Source organism: Etheostoma spectabile, chromosome 12 (genome assembly GCF_008692095.1).
Source record: "Etheostoma spectabile isolate EspeVRDwgs_2016 chromosome 12, UIUC_Espe_1.0, whole genome shotgun sequence".
NCBI lineage: Eukaryota > Metazoa > Chordata > Actinopteri > Perciformes > Percidae > Etheostoma > Etheostoma spectabile.
Window position 1 is genome coordinate 18,450,826 of NC_045744.1, and position 21,768 is coordinate 18,472,593.

At 41.3% G+C, this 21,768-nt stretch overlaps 1 protein-coding gene and 1 long non-coding RNA gene across 2 annotated transcripts in view; one reads left to right on the forward strand and one right to left on the reverse strand.

Moving 5' to 3' along the window:
• The window catches only part of carmil3 (capping protein regulator and myosin 1 linker 3), an 83,154-nt gene extending 76,021 nt beyond the window's left edge, over positions 1-7,133 (forward strand). Inside the window, 6 exon segments of the mRNA XM_032531342.1 lie at positions 1,388-1,494; positions 1,597-1,810; positions 3,428-3,499; positions 3,989-4,000; positions 4,003-4,107; positions 6,383-7,133. Coding sequence (XP_032387233.1) covers positions 1,388-1,494; positions 1,597-1,810; positions 3,428-3,499; positions 3,989-4,000; positions 4,003-4,107; positions 6,383-6,423 — 551 coding nt within the window. The 3' untranslated portion in view covers positions 6,424-7,133.
• LOC116698999 (uncharacterized) lies at positions 191-13,380 on the reverse strand. Its single transcript, XR_004334341.1, has 5 exons — positions 13,370-13,380; positions 13,146-13,150; positions 13,029-13,040; positions 8,387-8,391; positions 191-370 (listed from the first exon to the last, which is right to left on the reverse strand). It is a non-coding gene; the product is annotated as an uncharacterized LOC116698999 (long non-coding RNA).
• Between the last annotated feature and the right edge of the window lie 8,388 nt (positions 13,381-21,768).

Genomic DNA, 21,768 nt, shown 5'->3' on the forward strand with positions numbered 1-21,768 from the left:
TTTTTTCAAAATCCATTTGCTTAATTGATTATAATTACTAGCAATATTGTTATAGCCTAGAAATCTAGATGCAGCCAGTGTCATCTAGCACAACTCACCGTTGGTTTGTGAGCTTGAAAAACCAAACTCTAGTCTGGCCAATCACGTCGTGTATAGAGTCGGTGGGCGAATTGAATTCCCTGCCACTTGAAAACAAAGAAGATGGCTGCTGCTGGTGAACAGCGGCATTTTGAATCGGCTTCGGCCGCAACTCTGGAAGACTTGGAGTTAAGCTTTTCTCTGAGAAAAGAACGGAGATTGGCACTGAAGTCGTTCTTAAAAAGGAAGATGTGTTTGGAGTTTTGCCGACCAGATACGGCAAAAGTTTAATCTAGCATCTAACGTTGCTGTGATTAGTTGTAGCACTATTCTATTGCATGCAGAAGGAATTTGAAAGTAAACTATTTCTTGTTATTTACTATTTATCCCGCCTGTCGATTGTTACATTAATGATGAATTACATAAAGTACAAAGAAATGTGTAGCTGTCAGCCAATAATACTGGTTCGTAGTGATACATTTTTTTATCATTGTTCTAAAACTCTGGAGCGAAAGCTCAGAAAAAACACATAAGTTAGTAAACTAACATACTATTTTTTACTGTATTTTTTTTTTACAGTATGTTAGTAAACTAACATACTGTAAATAAAAAATAAAAAAAAATAAAAAAAAGTTATATCAACATCATTAAAAGAAGATTTGTGGAAGACACGTCTGTCAAAGTGAGTTTAATGAGAGGAAGTAGTGCAAGTGGACAGAGATTTGACTGGCTCAGTCCCAAAGCTTCACTGTCCCAAACTATAGGAGCCTTAACATAGATAGGACCATTGTTAAGGGATATTGTTGGTTTCAAGTCTAGACATCGTAATGAGCAAAACCTCCACAGTTACAATAGTAGCTACATACTGTACTCTGGCTCAAAGGGAATTTAGAGATCAGTACAATAGCTTGAGGCCAGAACAAGTCGTGCCATATAAACAATGTAGAAATCTGCAGATTGACATTGCAAACAAAGAAATAGTACAGGAACGTACACTTTTATCCTCTGATTGGAGACCTAGCTGCAGAATGTACACCTCAATAAATAATAATAATTGCTATTTTGTTCCTCATTAACTGAATAAGACATCAGTGAAGGGATAGCCTTTCAGCAGATAAACATGCCTATAAACCATTGACCAACATAATATGCATGTGATATTTCAGTCTAGTCAAACTAACATTTCCAATTACAGAATGCACTTGAAATGTGTGCACCTGCTGCTCTGCTTCCATACTTAAAGGTTTTCAAACAAAAGCTGTGCTGGATCATTGTAAGGTCTGAGTTGACTGTGTTTCTGTCTCACCAGAAGAGGCAGGAAGGCTGCAAGGAGAAGAAGACCAGAGTGAAAGAAAGCATGAAGAGAAGCAGAGAGCGCGAGTGCCAGAGGGACAACGTTCTCTTCTACTTAAAAAGGTGTGTGTACAGCATGTAAAACAAAGAAAAAATAGGCCACATTTTGTACAAACTCTCACGCACTGTGTAACATTACACACAAATGCTGTGTTCCTCCCTCAGCCCAGTCTCGATCTCTCAAGAGACAAGACCTCTCCGGAAAAGGCTGTGACCTCTGCAAAAACCTCACCTGTCAGTCCAGGCGAAGAATTGACCAGTGACCAAAGGAGCTTGCCTCCTGCTCAGCCGGTCATTGAAGAGGAGGGGACCGCCGAGAACAAAAGCTCACCACCATCTGCCATTCCGGGGATAGAAGCAGCAGATCCTGTCAATCAAGGTGCTGTAACAATGTTACTGTACAGCGAAGGATAGGGACAGTAATGAACCATGATGTGGTAGATCATTCATTATAAACCAGTGTGGTTGTTACTTTAAAGGTCCTATATTACAGTCGGTTTTAGGTTCAGACTTGTATTTTGGGGAAAAAAACACACACTATTTCTCTAAAACTGTCGGTCTAAATACCTGCATTCACCTTCTGTCTGAAACCAGTGTTTCCCACACATAGACTAATTATTATATTATAATTATTTGATTTTTAACGGTATTTAAAACACGCATTTGTTCAGCTGCATTTCCTTTTCCTGCTCTCCTCTTCTCTCTGTTGCTCTACACACACACATACGCAGCCCCTCCCCTCCGTGCACACAGCGTCTGTCTCCATGAAAACAATATTGCCAACTTAGCGTCTTTGTTGCTAGATATAACGAGTTTTTAGACCCCCTTCGGGATTTTTTTTTCACAAAAGCGACTACCGACAAATCTGGTGACTTACTGTAAAAAAAAAAAAAAAGTCAGCAGTATTGTCCAGCGAGCATGCAAGGTATTTCTCTTTTGTAGCTGCCAAAACCGTCACCTCTCTCTGAATCTGTTTTGTGTGGAGCAGGGGAACAGCCCCTGCCCCCCCTCTCTGTGCAGCAGAACTGCGGACAGTTTGCACGCAGCTAGAAAGGGGAAGGAATAGGGAGGCGAGATAGCGGGACGCGACGGCAGAAAGACGCAGCTGCCTGGCCCTGAGCCAGCCTGCCTTCTTTGAGAATTCTTTATTGATCTTTTTTACCTCTCTTTGTAGAATAATTTTTTTACTTCAAAGATAGGCAACCTAAGTAATAATCATAAGGTAAACTAAATTCCTGCACTGAATTTGTGATTATTTGGCTAAAGATTTCTATTTCTTTCTATCTACCTTGCTGACACAACCACTGAGCTTTATGCAAATGATTACGTAATGACGTCACAAATATGTAAATGAGCATATGATGTCATCCTCCTCTCCCCCGCGCCTCAAATTGCTTTCTAATCTGTGCACACACTGAAATTACTGCGTTTTAGCGTCTGTCTCTTTAAACAACCCTCCCGAGAAATCCCAGTCTGCTCTAGATGGTCAGCGTTTCTGGGTCGTTGCAGCCGTGATATGTCTGTAACGGCGCTGTAGAGGCACTTTCTACACACATGTATAGTAAAGCTGTGACACAACCGTGCGGAATGTCCTGGCGGATTGTTTAAAGGCACAGTTTCTGCATAAGGACTGTGTGCATTTCTCTGGGGATTGAGCGGAGCGTTGACTGAACATTTTGATACTTTCACATTATTTATATAGCACCTCAACCTGCTATATATAATACAGGAAATCTCACTGTTTACAATATGGGACCTTTAATGTAATTTTCCTGGTTTTTCAGTTAAAAAGGTTTCAGATTCTGCACATGGAACTCCTCTCTTTTTCTACATACTCATGGTAGCTTTAACGCTAATATCCAGGTCCTACTAGTTAGAATAAAGTGACAACATACGGAATACAGTATGTTGTCGATGAAGTCAGTCAGGCCATTTGGACAGAATAAGTGTGGATGATGATCATGATAATGATGATTAAACCTGTTCCACCAATCAGATGGGGAAGAAGGTCGTAATGGATTTACAGCAACGTCCCGTCACACCAGGAAGTCCAACTCGTTTGACATAGGTACTGTATGCCCTGTACCCCTGATATTGTGCATACATTATGATATACGTACACAGCATGAATGCTGTTTGGTTTTACTCTTGGATGTCTGAAACAAATGCACATCTTGCTGCTTTTGTTCATAATTCATAACAATGGCGCAATGCTTTGTTATTTTTTATCAGATAAAAGCAGCGTGAGTCTCTTATTTGATCTGCTCCCGAGCCTGTAGAGCTTGCTGGCTGTGTACCGCATTACTGCTTTACCCTGCAACCTCTTTTCAGTTCCCATACCCCACTGTGTGTGTGTGTGTGTGTGTGTGTGGTGTGTGTGTGGTGTGTGTGTGTGTGTGTGTGTGTGTGTGTGTGTGTGTGTGTGTGTGTGTGTGTGTGTGTGTGTGTGGTGTGTGTGTGTGTGTGTGTGTGTGTGTGGTGTGTGTGTTGTGTGTGTGTGTGTGTGTGTGTGTGTGTGTGTGTGTGTGTGTGTGTGTGTCATGCCATTTCCCCTTAGGCATGGAACGGGACACCCCTACGATCTGGAGATGCCCTCAGATCGCAGATTCCCTGTGAAAAAGCCCTGTTTCCCCCAGTACAGAAACAGATCCCTGGACTGCCCTGCTGGGACCAGGTGTATGTATCTGTTTCACTTCCGGCTAATATGTCCTGTATGACAGCCATGTGACAGGAAAGCTTTGCACCCTTAAAGTTTTGCAGTTTATTGCAATACAGTACTTTTGTCAGTTTTAATTTAAAATATATAATATAAATATAATGCAATACTCAAGGCAGGGTTCAATGACTGGCCGGGCAAGTAAAAAAAGCAAAAAAACAATTCTACTTCCCCAAGTGTCTGGTCCCTATAAAAACAATCCGTGGAAAAATGTGTCAAAATAAAACAAATTTGAAAAAAAAGTGTCAAAAAAATTGTCATGGGGGAATAAAACGTCCAAAAATAACAGAGAAAAAAAATTGTCTAGAAAGCGTTTAAAAAAACCCATAAAAAGTGTCAAAAATGTCAACGAAAAATTGACAAAAATGTTGAAAGAAACGTCAAAAGCATCAAGTGGCAACTCAATTCTTAAATGGCCAACAGCACATTGAAAATATTATGATATGATGATGCCGTAACGGGTGAGTGGGTTGTTATGTTTACTTGCCCGAAGTGGCTTTAACTCGTCCCGGGCCATTGGGCAACCCTTATTGTTGAACCCTGCAAGGTATTAGAAGCATCTGTTAATCTTTATGAAGTTAATTAAAAATAGAAAAAAGGTGTGCACAGCTCAATCATTTTTTGCAAAAACCCCTCTGTGTAAACATTTTTAATAGCACTGTACATGGACAAGTCATACCTAACATATTGAATGCATGCTTGTTCCGGTATTTTATAAATGGCTGACCAAAGAAAGAGATTTATAAAACATGAACATTTTCCAGTTTTCCAGAAACATCTCTTTGCAGCTGGCAGTCAAATCTGACACTGCCAGGAAAATGGTGCCAATAAACGAGAACCTCAGCATTTCACTCCTGCTTTAATTTGAGCTGATTCCTTTTAGATACTATGTTGTATTATTGAGGTAATTGGCAGCTTTGGTTAGCTGATTTGTCATCCATTTCTACATTTCAGTCGTTTGGCATTGAAGATGAAAAACCTGTGGCAGTGGAAAGCTAGGGGCTCTAATGACGCAGCAAAAGCCTCTGCCAATTACCTCTGTAATACAGAACTGAAACCTGCTGATGGGTGCAATTATCACTGTGAGAATGATTAAAAAGGTCCATGCCACAAATTATGGCATAAAAGCCACTTATATAGAAAGTGTGAAACTGAAGTGGTCTCTGCTTGGCTACATTTTACATAGGTGGACACATCAAGCAAAGACATCTGTCCAATAGGCACATTTCTGTTTCCTGTACATAATAAAACCTAAATATCGGAAATGTAACGGCAATTGATTTTTGTGCCTGGTTTTGGGTGGCGGAACAAGCTAAATACATATCTTATATACTGTATTATCAACTTCTAAAACGGATATGTCAAACCTGTTAGCACACTGTTGACACATCCAGCAGACACAGAACAGTTCATTTGGAGTCGGGTTTTCAGCCCTGATGAATGGAAATCTCATTTTCCTTCTCCTTTTAGCATGTAGCAGCTAATTGCGCCACTATTCTCACTAGCTAGTTATTAACTTCGTCTTTCGGCCGTTTGGTACTGAGCAGGTAGAATACAGTTGGTTCATCTATTTAGAGTTTTTTTTGCAGCTTTAAACATAATAATTGATTTTCTGTTACTTGGGGTCAACAGAAAACACCTTTTAAAATTTATATGGTGAAGTCGTTAGCAACATTAGCATTCAGATGGGTGCCCAGATTGCTCAGGTGGTTGAGCGGGCGCCCATATATTGAGGTTTACTCCTCAACGCAGCGGGCCAGGGTTCGACTCTGACCTGCGCCCCTTTGCTGCATGTCATTCCCTCTCTCTCTCACCCTTTTCATTTCTACTGCTGTCCTGTCAATAAAGGCATTAAAATGCCCAAAAAATTTAGAAAAAAAATCATTAGCATTCAGTTGGAGTCGTGTTGTGTTGTTGTTGTCGAGTTGTGTTTGAATAGATAATGAATCTCAACCAACTTATTAAAAAGGACCTGGCTTTTTACCAGCTAACGTTCACTTGCTAGCCGCTAACTTTGTCAGTTTGGTGATGAGCCGGTAGCACGTCATGTTTTTTTCTCTCTTTTTTTTTGCTAGATGATGTTGCTGCTTCTGGAAATACAGTTGATAGTGTTTGTGTACTGTAAAACCAAAACGATGAGCTAAAATGGTGCTAAAATGCTCTGTAACCCAGAGTGACTGAAGGTTTGGGTGATAACTTTCTTTTAAGTTATTGACACTGTATCTGCGTCTTCAGGTTATGAAAGTCCCCAGCTTGGTCACAGAGACGCGTTATGACGTTACCAGTGGATCAGAAGAAGTGTGCTGGGAAGGGCAGACTGGACCACGGAGGACTGGACAGAGACAAGCTTTTAATACTGTGTGGACTTAACTGACCAAGCTCCAACAGCAGCTTTTCTTTCTTTTTAGTTCATGTAAACATTTGTTGCTGAAAATGCATGTACTGGTATGCTTTCTGTTTATAACTGGTTGCACTTGCTATAGTTTTTCTCAGGCATAAGGGAAGCTCCGACCTGCAGCACACACAGTAGATAAATGTTTCCCCAGTGTGCTCATCATGAACTGTTTGGTGCATTTGTGCAAAAATAATTTAAAACACTGTCTTCTCATCCCCCTCCCTGTCTTTTACTGACAATCTGTGACTACTAAAAGTGAATTTGTACTGTATTTATTCAAATGGAGATGTAAATACCGAATCTAAAACTGCACTAACCATTGTGGTAACTAACAGTTAACAATCATGTTTTTATTTGTGATAATATGTCATTTGATAACTGTGTTTGTAAGTATGCTTTTTGGTGTATGCTGGAATTGATGATGATTGAGAAATGTGTTATCATCCACTTAGCACTCCCATCTCTTCAAGAGTATTTAAGTCATCAGTGAATCCCTTACAGTTTTAATCTGATTTTGCAGGCCTGAAAGTGAGTATATTTTCTAAAAATGCTTCTATAAATCAGAATAAATAAAATTGACATCACAAGGAATTGGATTGTCACATTTATGATGCGTTTTTCTACATTGAAATGTAATCTGAAAGCCATGGGGTATACTGCTTAGCCTTTTCTTTCTCAGAAAAAAAAGAAGAAATAGGAATAGTTAGACATTTTGAGGATTGTACTATTTTGTTTTCTTACGAGTTGAATGAGAATATTGATATCACTCTCATGACTATATTAAGTGAACAGCTGGAGACATGACGTGGTTAGCCTATAGCATAGCGTTTACCATGCAGGGGATTGCTATGGGTCAAGTACACTCAGCGATACACTGGTAAGAGCAAATAACATTTAACCATGTACATGTATCCAGACAATTTAAAATAGCTCACATTATTGTATTGTGTGAACAGTTAACTTTATGTAATCTTGTATGTGGCGGTTTGCAGAGTTCAAACGTTCCACCAGAACAAAAAGTTCCTGCACAAGACCATTTTGCAGGAGCACCGCCGCTGCATCCGGAATGCCTCCCAAGACGATTATGATTGGCTTAAAGAAATGCAAACGACCCAGAGCGTTGTATTTTCTCCTATCCCAAAATCTGTGGTGTAGCCAGATTTTACTCACAGTGCTGTGGAGATAGAACTGAGATTGCAAGACTACATTGATGTTCAACAGGAGCTACAAGTCAGCACCTCACAACCCTGTGTTGCATCGATTTCACCAGTTCTTTTAAAAGTCTGTCTCGGGAGCATCCCACAACTTTATGGAAGGGCATAAATAAATTGGTAAGCACTCCTTTAACTCAAAAAAAGACAAGACAACAATATTCTTGTCTTAGTGGAATGATCATGACAAGACTGTTGTTAAAATAAGACCTTTGACAGGCTGTTTTTTTTGTGACTGATTTTGCTGCTGTAACACAGGAATTTCCCATTTTTCTTGGGATCAATAAACATCTATCTATCTATCTGTTGCTGTGTCTGAGCAGCAGATGGCAGCAGAGACCGAGTGCTCCTCTCCTGTAGCTTCCTGTGGTTGCCAAGTTATTACACTTTGTCGTTACCATAGACATGGATCCTAGCCACTGGCTGCAGTAATTAAGGCAAAAAATGCATGGGGAAACATCTGTTGTGATGTTGATTTTCGCAGATCATTGATTATAACATTCTAATGTCTAGAGGAGACTTGCTAACAAGCAAGATTAGCATATCCTGTAACAGTATAAACATGCTCATTAATTGCTCCTACATCTCTGGCGTATGAACAGCAGATTACAGCGGGTTCTCCCTCTGCTTGACCTCTCCTCTGAGTTGCATGCTCTTTGTCTCAGGCACGCACGTGAGATGTCAGTTATTCCAGACAAGCATTTTATGTCTCCCCCCCCCTCCATTTAGTCAACCTGCTCTCCCATGCTGCCAGGACAGATTACAGCCAGAGGTGTTGCATTCACATTCACTGGGTCACCTGATAAATTCATCTAATTCTGTCTCTGTTGTTCCATTCACACACTATACATTATATCGAAACCTATGTGGCTCACACATGCACAAAGTGTGTGTGAGAGAGAGAGAGAGCGAGAGACCAGCAAGCCACTTGACACAGTGAGAGGCCGGTAATGAGCTTCTACATTATGAGCCAGTGTGCTCACTGTGAACCTATGGCGCAACACAAAGCCTGGCACATGAGGGTTCCACTACAGAAATGATGTTATGAAATGATCACAGGTCTTGGTGGTCTTCTTTGTTAGGTAATATAACAACCCAACTCAAAAAATTATTTCAATTTAGTGTTACCAAAATAATCAACTACATTGTGTGTCGTATCTCCTTCTAAACACCTATGTCCGAACTTTCTGACCTATGTGAAGTCTGCCCTCATTTAATTTATCCCATATGCAAAACTTTAAATTGTGGTTGAAGTATTAGAATAAAAAAAGGCTGGGTGACGTTCAGCGAATCCTTTATGAATGGCAGATTATTGTGATTCTGGTGGCATTTGGAGGCAGTAGAGGCTGCCTAGGATTATTTTTGATGAAAACAAAGTTTAATTTTCTTTTTTGTGTGGGTTGCTTAGGCAGCTTTGCTTTTTAACGGTCGTGTTGCAATTTGTGCTGTTGAAAGAAAAATTAAGTTTTTTCATTTATTCTAGAGTTAGTCATATAAAAGCTCCCATCTAATGACTTGATTTGGACATGGCAGTGCCGCCCACGGGTGGATAACATAGGATACCTCGGATTTTTACCCAGTGGGATGTACTGTAAGGACTAATCTGTGGTCAACAGAAAATGTACCGTACAGTAATACAGCGCCAAGGCACACATCAACATTTTGCTTTTAAAAATTACATAAATTGCAGATTGATATTCCCCTTGGAAACGGGTCAATACTCAAAATCCACCTCAAAATACAGTACAATGTTTAAAGGGAGAGGGCAAGAACTGAGATACTTTGTAACTTGCAACACAATGACTTAGTCCAACTACTGGGTTACTCTACAACTTTATTTTTCAGATTAGTTCTATAATCCAGTTTCCAGATGCCATAGCAACATCTTCAAATGACTTGTTTTATGAATTTCAAATAACTAATCAAGTAACTAAATTCTTAAATTTAAAATGAATAAATAAATCCTGCCTTTGCTTAAAGGTCCCATGGCATGAACATTTCACTTTGAGTTTTTTTTTAAACATCAATGTGAGTTCCCCCAGCCTGCCTATGGTCCCCCAGTGGCTAGAAATGGTGATAGGTGTAAACCGAGCCCTGGGTATCCTGCTCGCAAAATTATGAACCCCACCATTGACGTGGCCATAGTGGTCGATTGGTTGGGGTTAGGCCTTTGACCTTGAGTGGTTAAGGTTAGGATAGCCGATTGGTCAGGGGATAGGACCTGAACAAATCAGGTTATGTTACCTTGCGAAGTTACCTGGAATCTTGCTCCTTATGAGGTCATAAGAGGCAAGGTTACCTCCCATTTCTCAGCTTTGCCTGCCCAGAGAATTTGGCCCACTCATGAGAAAGAGAAAGATATCATAGCTTTCAAACAAGCAAAGCATGGCAGCTTGTCAAGGCCATACCCCCACCCTTTACCTTGCCCCGCCTCTCTCCTCCTCAGTAGCATTTAACGCTACAGACACAGAAATGGCACATACTAAAGAAAGCTCATTGTGGGACTGGCTCGTGGTGGCTGTAAGTGGGGACTGTAAGTGATTAGGGGACCACTAAGGTCTATATAAAATCATCCAAAAGCACCATGCCATGGGACCTTTAAAGGTAAAACAATCCAATGTGGACAAAATAGTGTGAAGAGAGAATGACTTAAAGTGTCAAGTACGTAACTCAATCACAGTCACAAACCCTTCTTTATATGTGGGTCAGAGCTTAAAATGGCAGTTCTGTCAGCCATCTGGCGATTATTATGTTGATATGTGGACTAAATGCTAGGACACAGTATAGAATAGCAGATTAAATAGCAATAGAAATGTTAACCAATTCAGTCAAGAGAGTGCTTCTCAGAAATTAAAACATATGACAAAGACAATCAAACTGCATTAATAAAGACCAACAACACTGTTAAAATGGGCTGTTGATTAGTTAAGAGGCATCCTTTGGAGCTTCAAGTAAACCCAGGAACTTTGCCGCCTCCGTTTTCCTGCCATAGCTCAGATTAACACTTTTATTCCTCCTTTAAAAGAATGAGCGTGACGCAACTGAGGTCCATACTCTATCATTCCTCTGGCTCCATCCTGAACTCTACTCGACTCAGACATCTCCCACTGACGCAGCTGTCGCTGTCTTTTTCCTCTCAGATTCAAAAAAGGCTTCTATTCGGTTTGCATTCATCTGTACGATCTGAGGAGGCGTGTTTGGCACTTTCCACGCAGGCCTCAGTGGAAGCAGTCATTTATCCGCCCTCCTTCCGTCCTCATCTCTGTATCTGCTTCACACTTAATGCTCTCTCACCCCGTTCCTCCCCGTGCTTTCTATCTCTCCTATATAACTGTTTGTTTTCCCTGAGTCTCATAATACCTACTGCCAGCAATTAGTGAGAATAAAGCTGCGTGCGCGTCTGGACGTGCTTGCGCTTGCGTAGGTGTTTTGTATGGTCTTTTGTTTAGGTGTGTGTGTCACTTTGTGTGAGTGAAAAAGAAAGGGATAGTGAGGTCAGTGTTTAGTGGGAGTGAGAGATTTTGCAGACAACAAATACCTAGAGGCAGAGAGGCTGACTGAGGTAACCCAGCCTCGGAGGGGACGGGGATTTTCAGACTTAAAGCACTAAAGTTGTATGCTGATGAAACACTACATGGCCAAAAAAGTATGTGATCCTCCAAACCAAAAACACCATATGGGATTTGTAGCCACGCTAGCGATGTGACTCTTGGGGTGATCTCGATCCACCACTCTGTTCCAAACTGTAATATCTCAACAACTATTGGAGGGTTTGCCCTGATGATGACTCGTCCTCTAGGGCCACCAGCAGGTCGAGGTTTTCACTCATCAAGTGATATATCTTGGCATCTACCAGATAGATTGGCACATGTTTTTGCTGACATACATGGTTCCCAGATGTGGTTAGTGATCCCCTGACTTTTCTTCCGGTGCCACCATGAGATTTGTGATTTTGAGTGAGATGTCTCAATCATTAGGTAGATTTCCAGTAAATGTGGTACACACAATCATGCCCCACTCAGGATGAATTGTAAAACGTTTGGTGATCCCCTGTCTTTCAGTTAGCGCCATCATCAGGTCCAAATTTCAATGTGTACTTTGGTTTATGACCCAAATACCCGGAGAGTTTCCAGCCTCAGCGGCACTTTGTGTTCGAGCATAATTAGCAAATGCTAAGATGATTAATGTTCAAATGTCACTTGCTACCATACCAAAAGTATAGTACGTGTCCACATACATTTGGTCATATGTAGTGTGCATGGATAATACTCAATTTATATACAGGTATCATCATATAGTCAGTGGCTCACTAGGTTTGCTCATTATCCTTGAGGGTAGAGAGAGAGAGTGTGTGTGTGTGTGTGTGTGTGTGTGTGTGTGTGTGTGTGTGTGAACATAAAAGGAGGAAGGGACACAGGGAGGAACGCAGGTGTGCCCTTTCTTTATACAGCACATCAGCTGATAGTGAGCGAGGGGCTTCCCCCCTGAGCAGAGCAGGTCACAGTAAGTGATGCACATCCATTTAACCTCTTTGAATTTCCCTGTGGCTCTGCCCGCATTTCAGACCTCCGTATTTTACTTTTACATTCTACCTTTAGTCCACGTCTCGGTCAGAGAGTTGCTGCACAAAATTCTTGGCTTCTGTTAGAACCCATTTAAAGTTTTTTTTGTGTTAAACTGTTACGATGAAATGAGGTTTGGGGTATTATCAGTGGATTCCCCTGTGGTCTTATGTGGCTGCTTAACAACAAACGTCAATATGGGTCGTAAAATTTGGTGATTAACATATGAATTACGCAGCTTTTTCTTTTTGTGGGTATATGTAAGAACGGTGGATGAGTGTTTTTGATGTAGTTGGAGAGTGCCGTCTAGCACGTTGCTCCAAACTCTCCCATCGGTGTTTAACTGAGTTGTGATCTGGTGCCTGTTAACCATTTGAAACATTTGTATACCGATCAAACCTTTAAATGACTGCTACTGCCCTGTATGGAAGCATCTGCCTTCCATACATCTATTCGGATTTCATTCTCATATGTGACCCATCAGAATTTGTGAATTTAATTTTGTGGTAAATCTGTCCGTATATTCCGTTGTCTTTCTGCTTTCCTCTGGAAACCACAGCCTGGATTGATCGATTTTCATGCTACAGATGTATGTAAATCCATACTGTGGCTGAGGAGGGAAAGTGGTGGGACCGGAAATAGCCCGAGCCAGTCACAATTTCTAAATTTGTAAATCAGCACAGCTGGAGGTCAAAGAGTCTAAAATTAAACACAACTAGTTTAGCCTTGTGTTGCTCACTTCATGTCTCTGTACTTCCAATCATTTCTGGGTTCTTGGCTGTCTCTCCTCATCTGTCACGTTACGTCTTTCCCTTTCAGCCCTTTTCCACTACTTCTACTCTTCACTCCTCATTCAGCTGCAGCTGTACTAATAAAACCAGAGTGAAAACAAAATTATCACTTAGAAGCTTCTGTGTTATTATGATGTGTGATGTCAAATTTAGTAAGGCTGGAAGCAGGCTGCTAATTTGTTATTTCCCCTCCAATAAATGATTTCCCTTCTAATCACGTTCATACAAGGCCTGCATTAAAAATAGAATAGTTAAATGATAACTCTTTGTTCAAAACACCAACTGACCTTGCTTTCTGTGTAAAGCCCACATCATCACCCACCCCAACGATGACCTTTGGACAGGGACGCTAAGCTTGAGTGAACGGAAGGGACAGATGGATGAAGTAATAAACAAACGTTTGTTTGTCCATCTGTCCTTCACACACACACACACACACAGTATCACAGAAACAGTTGTACAGACAAAAGTGGAATAATGATGCATTCCACCACCACACTCTGGCATTTTGAATTTAAATTGTCACAATTGACATTTAAAGGGCATATTTATGGAGCTAAAAGAAAATGGCAGGTAGATTTCATAAGAAATGATTATTGTCAAGTAAAAAGCAACAAAGCAAATTTACCGAAGTTCTTTACTTAAGTACAATTTTGAGGTACTTGGACTTTCCTGTTTACCCCTTCTCCACTACATTTCAGAGGGGACTATTACACTTTTTACAACTACACTTCATATACGTTACCTTTTATTATTAGTCTGTACGACTTAAAGAGATGTGTTATAAATAAAACTAACTTTCTGTCATATTGTAGTTGGTTTGATCCCTGGCCCCGTAGTCCCATGTCAAAATGTCCTTGGGCAAGACACTGAACCCTGGGTTGCCCCCGGTGCTGCGCCATCGGAGTGTAAATGTGTGTGAGTGTTTATCTGATGAGCAGGTGGCAACTTTGTACGGCAGCCTCAGCCACAGTGTGTTCCTGGTTCCTGTACTATGTTAAAGTGCTTTGAGTAGTCGTTAAGACTAGAAAAGCGCTATTTAAGAACAGTCCATTTATGTTTACAATCATATTTGCTCAAACTGAGTGGGGTGGGGGAGGGGGGGGGGGGGGGGGTAGGAGACCGTTTTGTGCTTCAGCAGAAAGGTGGGAGGGATTGAGTAGATGTCGATGTTCAAATGTTCAATTGTCATAAGACCTGGGTCTTCACAATCCTACCAACGGCACCTTTAACCCTAGTTGCTACTGTCTACTTCCTGTCTTTATGCTAAGCTACGCTAACTCCAATTGCTTACTATTGGAAACCAGATTTCCTCATTTCACACAAATAAGCATTTTGTTTAATTGTTTGCATTTGCTTCACCATGACATACTATCATTTAGCTTTGCTCTTAGGTTTGAGAAAATGTATCGAAAATTTTGATGTATGTCAGTCCAGAATTTTGAAATAGCTGCATGTCTCAATAGACAACTCCCAGGGTGTTTTAAAGACTCTTTAGTTTAATCCATCTTCAAAGTGTTGTGGTATTTTTGGTTCAGGATGTCCCGCTGGGATGCAGCAGAGAGTAGCTGAATCGATCCGTGAAACCGTCTGGGAGGTTTAGGGCAAATTCATAGCAATTGTTGGACATTCTGCTCACACATTAAGGTCAAATTAAATTATTCATAAAACGTTCCCAAATGTCGCCACGTAGGCAGCCAATTCATCTCTCCAACAGCAAAATAGTGGCTTGTTTACGTATGGGGAGAGGCTTGTTTACTTGCGGGGTTTTGCTCTGGTCAACGGCCTGCTCTTTACCAAAGACTTCCTCTCATTCCTCAGCTAGTCTGTGTGTGTTGTTTATCCCTCTGGGAACAAACAAGCTCCTCTGTTCTGAGTGAAGAGTCTGCCAGGGCAATGTGCCCCGCCAAGGTGAGTTGGCTTGTTTGTGTCGTGATGCAGTCGACCTGCTGATGTCACAGAGTGTTTGTCGCTGAAGAAAAGAAGGTGGGACTATAAGCTGACAGTTCTGAATCATCAGGCTTGTCAGTCACAGTGATTAGGGACCCATGGAGCTGCAACTATTAGAACCATGAATAATACATGGGAGATGGTTGATTGACATCAGTTTTCAGAATTATTGTCACTCTGTGTCTCTCTACTCCTGACTCTGTCTACCTTGTTCTCACAGTGATTCTCTTCACCTCTAAAAGATTTTCTATTACTCCTTCCCTTTTTACATCATGTCTCCGCTACTGCTGTCTCATCTCAATTGCAATTTCTCAGATTGTTTCTTGCGTTCTCTCTTCTAGACTTCTAAATCACCTTCGGCGCATTCACTCCCTATCAGGCCTTTCCCGTTTCATCCACTTTCTTCCACTATCATAAATGTCCATTTAGTTTTTTTTTTTTTACATCCATCTTCTCTATCTAACTTGCCTCCACACAGCATACGGGGATGGGAGAAAAACCTGCTCTGGTTTATTGGCATTTCTTTACCAATCACATTTGGGGGTGCACCAAGTGGAGCCACAGTGCCTCTGCAAAATAGCCTCGGGAAGGAACTTGTTTTGGTGGAACATGTGTACATTCAAAGGTTGTTTTAGTCGTGCAACAGAAAACTCAGATTAGACAGATAGTCTTGCTAGCTGTCTGGATTTACCCTGCAGAGATCTAAAGGGCAGATAACCAAAGTCCTCATAAATAGATCGGATTTTAAAATTACACTACAAAGAAAGCGGAAAGTAATAACATCCGAAAATGGACATCAGGAAAGAGTTACATCCGGCGGAATTTCCCTCAGAACAAGAGATGTCCCAGAAGTGGAAAGTCGTGGATAAAGACCATCTTTTCCCCACCTATTTTCCATTTCCATCTTGTATATGTAACATTGTATCTCCTACATGCTACAGCCTCGCCTTTGCCATGCCCTCCATAGTCAACTGTTACGGGGAAGGACGGACCCAAACGCACAGCTCAAGGTAACGGTATTTATTAAGGGGAAAAAGAGGGAAAGGTGAGTGGGAGGACGGAGGTGCGAGACCCGGGGATGGGAGCCAGGGAACCAGTGAGGGCTGAGGGATAGTGCGGGGAATGCCGGGGTTGAGTCCTGAGGGGACCGGGAGCGAAGGCAGGGAAGGAGGATGGCGACACGGGGTGAGGCAGGAGGGCGAGTCCGGGGAGTAGGTGGCTGAGGAGTCAACCTCCTTTTCAACGTTGTCTCCACAAACACCCCCGTCTCCTTCACCGTGGTGCTGCCCATGGTCAGCCGGGTCTCTGCTGTGGCTGGTGCTGGTGAGGAACCCCCAGCAGTGGCTCCGAGCCGAGCTCCATCCTGCTCCTCAACCTCGGCCCGGTAGACCTCGGCGCGCTGCTCACCTCGCCCTGTGTTCTTCGGAGTGCTGATTTCCAGGACTGGTAGCTCAGTAGTGAGACCTGCGTCCTCCTGGGGTTCATGACTTCCGTGACTGTGGGAGTGGAAATCTTCAGCCTGGCAGCACTGTCGGTGCTGAGGTATTATACTGTGGCACCGCGGAAGAGAGCGCCTGCTTGCCTGACACAAGTGGGAGTATGTATCTCTTACCAGGTATTCATTCGTCTTATCATCAACAAATTCCATAAAACCCCTTAAAGGCTACAATGAATTGGATGAACGATATGTCTATCACGTTCACCATTATTGTTTCAAAGGAATAGTTGTGGCCATCACACACACGTAAACCACATCCATATGTTCAGCTGCCAGTAGCTCCTCACCGGACGATGACTGGTTCGGTTTGCTGGTAGTTCAGACAGAAATGCGTTACTGCAAGCCTGACAAGATGGATTTTTTTGTGTGATATGTGATCCCGCGATTCTTGTGTGATCTTATTATATCGCTAGAATCCAGCTGATGTGTAAGGTCATCTACAGTGCCCAGCTGTTTTGGGGAAGGATTCAATCTTTTAAAATATGAGAGCTTTTCAAATTCTACAAATGACTTAAAAATGTTATAATAAAAAAAAGACAACCATCTCAAACAGTCAGCATGCATGAGAATAATGTAAATTGCTTAACTTCAACCCAGAGACAGTACAGAGGAGGGACCATGAGCATTCTTATATATCAGACAGGCCAATGCAGACGTTATAGATTAAGTTTATAACCAATTGTTGGCTATCCCATTGCATTGAACAGTCACTTCCCATCAGACCCAGGTCTCTGTGTTCCTGCAGTATATAAATGACCTATTTATACTAGCACAAATGTGATCCTCCGATCTTCTCCTGTCTTCCTCATCCACAGGTTATTGTTGTAGCCATTTGGCTGGTTTCAGTAACCATGGCATTACACAAGGTCACATATCAAAGTACATCAACTTTGACAGGGGTTGCACGTGGGCAGTGGGCCGAGACAAGTGGCTGTCCTTCCTGGTTCATGGTTTATTACGTGGTCCCTCTCCTCTGTTTTGCCATCTTTTACTCCCCGACATAAGTCGAGTGCAGATTTGAGTCGTGCATGATTTAAACGGTTTACGGCATAACGTGTAATACTGAAATTTGTGAAATCCCTGAAATTATAAACTTTTCTCATTACTAACAATAACAGAAGATGGGGATCATTTCAAAACTGTTTTAGCTATCTATGACTGTTTTGATTGCCATTTAAGTGACAGCCTTTGTTGTTTGGTTGCTAGCTTGCAGCTAAGCTAGCAGTCATTTCAAGGCTTAAGTTATTCTCAACTTCATCATATTTCTTATTATAAACAGAGACTAGGGCGTCCTTGCTGTGCGAGGTGAGGGCCCTGACTGATCTTGTTGGTGTGTCTGGCTCCATGCTAGAACCCAGCTTTTTACCTCCTGTTGTCATGTCCGGCTGTGCGTCAGTTCCGAGCATGTGTGAAAAACCCTGCGCAACGCTGTCATATTGCTCCCCCCCCCCCCCCCCCCCCCCCCCCCCCCCCCCCCCCCGCCACCCCGCCCCACGCCCTCAGCCTCCTGCACACTCACACACAACACACAGACCGACTCAGTAAAGTTGGTACACACACACTGTGCTCACTCACATGCCCCTATTATACTTTTGAATATTTCCCATCACCTGAAAGAAACACTACTGTACATCCAAATACATGAGTCACAAAATGCTTTGTATACACATAACCCTCATCCCACCAACATAAAAAAACACCGCCAAGAATCTACTACTACTGTAAGAAACAACCATCATAGCAAAATGTTATGTTATGTTAGGTTATGTAATTTGTTATATCAAAAAAACACCCGAAACATATCTTGGCAACAGTTATTCTGCATTGGATGAAACTCGGCAGAGTTGTTTACCATGCTCCACTGAGGCTGTGTGCAAAATCAAAGTGAATCCCATTCCGCCGGTACCCCGGTGTGCTGGGAGGAGGCGAGGGCCCGTTCATCGCTGCTTGCAGCTTTAATTATATTAAAAGAAATAAAGTTAATTTGCATATTGTTGGAAACTCTTTCAGACAAACTGCAGCTTTTATCCTAAGTACAATCCACATTAGTGATTCAAAGCTTATTTGCCATCCTTTGATTCTGGTATCATTTAGTTAATTAATCATTTATTAGTCATTCCTTTTGTGTAAACATTATTTGTTGTATTTATACGGATAACCAAACCGTCAATACAAAATAAAACCTCAATATTAAACATTGGAAATAAACCCACAGTCTTTTAAAGGTCAACACTTTTTAAAATGTTTCTTTCAATACAAAATAGCAATCTTGGTGCATGATACACTGTCAAAATAAAGTTTTAATAAATGTAATTCAAATTTAGATTCTTCAAATGATATGTCTGTGTCTGATAGTGTGTGACACTTTAAATTAGGACCCATGGCAAACATTAACTCAATAAATCAGTCCATCTATTAAAACTACATAGGCGGAATTGGCAACTAATTAAATCGCTAATTAAAACAGAAACAGAAAACAATTATATGAAGTCGTAAGGAACAAATTGTTTGACAAATCATGACAAAGTGAAATGATAGAATAAAGCACCTGTGAGATTTGACAAAAATATACCTCTGGGGTGTGTGGGTACCCCAGTCGGTAGGAAGAGGGCTAGGTGGGTCTGCAGTCAAAGCCACATCCTCTTTGCTTGTGCAACATTACAGTAAATGTAAAAAAGACTCTAGGCAACAATGTGTACGCCTCTCAGATAAATGACAGTGTGCCACAAACAGAATACATTGTATGCCATAAAAACACAATGTTTATATTTGTCATCACAATGCCAGAGCCACTAAGCAACTCACTGGCCAGCCAAATCCACTGAAGACAAAATTTGACAAAGGAGTTACTGCTTATATCAAAGCACACGTCACCATTACAAAACCAGGTCACTGGACTTAAAAAGATGATTTGGAGGCCCACATGGTATCTGAACCTGCAATCTTAACAGGCTTTTTCAAGGTCTAAAGGACGTCTGCAGAGGCCACATTGACTGACACAATCCATCCAAGCAAACATAAATCAAATCCCCTATGGGGCTTTATATCAACCATGCTGACCTGCAATAAAAAAAAGCCTTATAAGTATGACATATAGCATTTGCACTGTATGACGAGAGCTTTGGCTGTTTCGAAGAGCCTCGATAGGATGTTGTTATATTGCGTCTTGTAGATTACAACGGGCAATACAATCTTGTAACCCTATTACTTAACCGTCTCAGCGAACCAAAACTCTGGGGATATTACAGCGGGGCCTTGCTCGCCTCCCTGTAAAGCTCCAGGCTCCAACATTGTCTAAATTCAGTGTCATCTCAATAACCTTGTGAAAAGAGACCTCTGTGACTTACGGAAAGCAATAATAGAAGCCGCCGGGTTTTTCTCTGAGCTTGAATGTGGACAGGTGCATATATTTGACACAAAGGATCATATCAGAAGGTGACTGCATGGCAAAATCCCTTCAAGTGAAGCTCATCTGCATCTGAGTGGTTTAATATCACAATGTAAAGGGTATGTGGTGTTCTGGCTTTGTTTGACAAATTGGCTGAGGACGAGTAATTGGATTTTATTTTGTCAGGCTATTCGTATTGAGAGATGTGGAGCGGTGATTTAAATGTATTAGAAAGTTGGAATCACTTAAGCAGCCTTGAAATATAATACAGTGGGTTTGTTTTGCAACTAAAATGGAAATTGCTCCAATTTAAAATCGAAACACACGCAGACATATTTAAAGCAATAGTTCAACATGTTGAACATGTTTTTTCACTTTCTCGCTGAGAATAGGATGAGAAGATTGACAACCCTCTCAATAATTAATTTCCTTAATATGAAGCTACAGCCAGCAGACAGACAATTAGCTTAGCTTAGCATAAAAACTGAAAACAGGAAAACAGCTATAACCTGGCACTGTCCAAAGGTAACAAAATATGCCTACAGGAACCCTTTTAGTTTACTAATAAACATGTTGTATCTTGTTCAATTTCATTCATAAATAAATAAATACAAGTTTAAAAAGATGCATAGAAATGACAATTTTTTTGGCGGGGTGCAGTAATTTCCTGGAGCCTCCGTTAATAAATTTGTCTATAGCCAAAGACAAGTAATAGCTGTCCAAAACAACCATGCATATAACCAATTTCCACATGCTCATTGAAGTCACCCTTAATTTAAACAACAGTTTTATTTTACTGGATGGTGAAAAGTAATTCACTTCCAGTGGTGCCATTATAATGATCTGTGGATGCATGTGCCAAGGATAAATACATAAAGTCATCTCTGACCTTGCTGTTGTCATCCTATGACAGCCATAAATTGAACCTCAGTTACCTCTTGACCTCCTGACAACTCCCAGACTGCACCGCTGCACATTCTAATGACAGACCCCAGTGTTTTCTTAGAGAAGGAGCAGGCAGCTTTTCGGGGATACCGTCTTGGTGGCTAATGAGAGCACTTATCTCTGTCATCTGTCTGCGCTGTGATCCTCTCTCACAGTGCAAGACACTAGCAAGCTCTGATGTCCTGATGAGACTTAATTAAGTCTGCAGATTAGTGAAAGCTTAAGCCATGCTGAGCAGGCCCATTGAGCCAGCCAACTAAGAACAGCGGTGAGAAGAAAAGACTGCAAAGTGAGATAGATTAATATCAAATGAATTCATATGCTAACTGAGGGGACTTCTCATCGTCTAAATGGGAATTTTGGAGATGTATTGATTCTTTGAGTGTGACAGCAAGAACAAACGCTTAATAGTCTTAAGAAGATGTCAGGTCATTCCGTTTCATTAAACACTATTTATATCCCCACTGGGAGGATCTGTGTAATAAAAGGAGCTACAGCTGAGTAGTGATGCACAGAAATCATTTTAGCCAGGCCAGCATGTTCACACAGCATGGTTGACACTCTGTTCCTCTCAGCAACACACCTACTACTGTAAGTGTCAAATTGGAAATAGGCAGGAGGAACAAAGTGTTTTTTCATATCCTACCTTTCCAAAGTTTTCAGAATGCTTATGTTTATTATTAATCTTGGTGATGGAATCTATTATCTGACTCCAATTTATTTTATTTTTCGAGAAAGCAAATGCACTCTTGGAAGAAGCTCATCTTAAAGTGGGTTTGTTGCAAAGTCCTTGCATGTAGATATAAGGAGTTTAAAATTGTATGTTAAAAAAAAAAAAAAACACTAACAGAGAATTAGCCTAAAGCTATAACTTGAGTGCA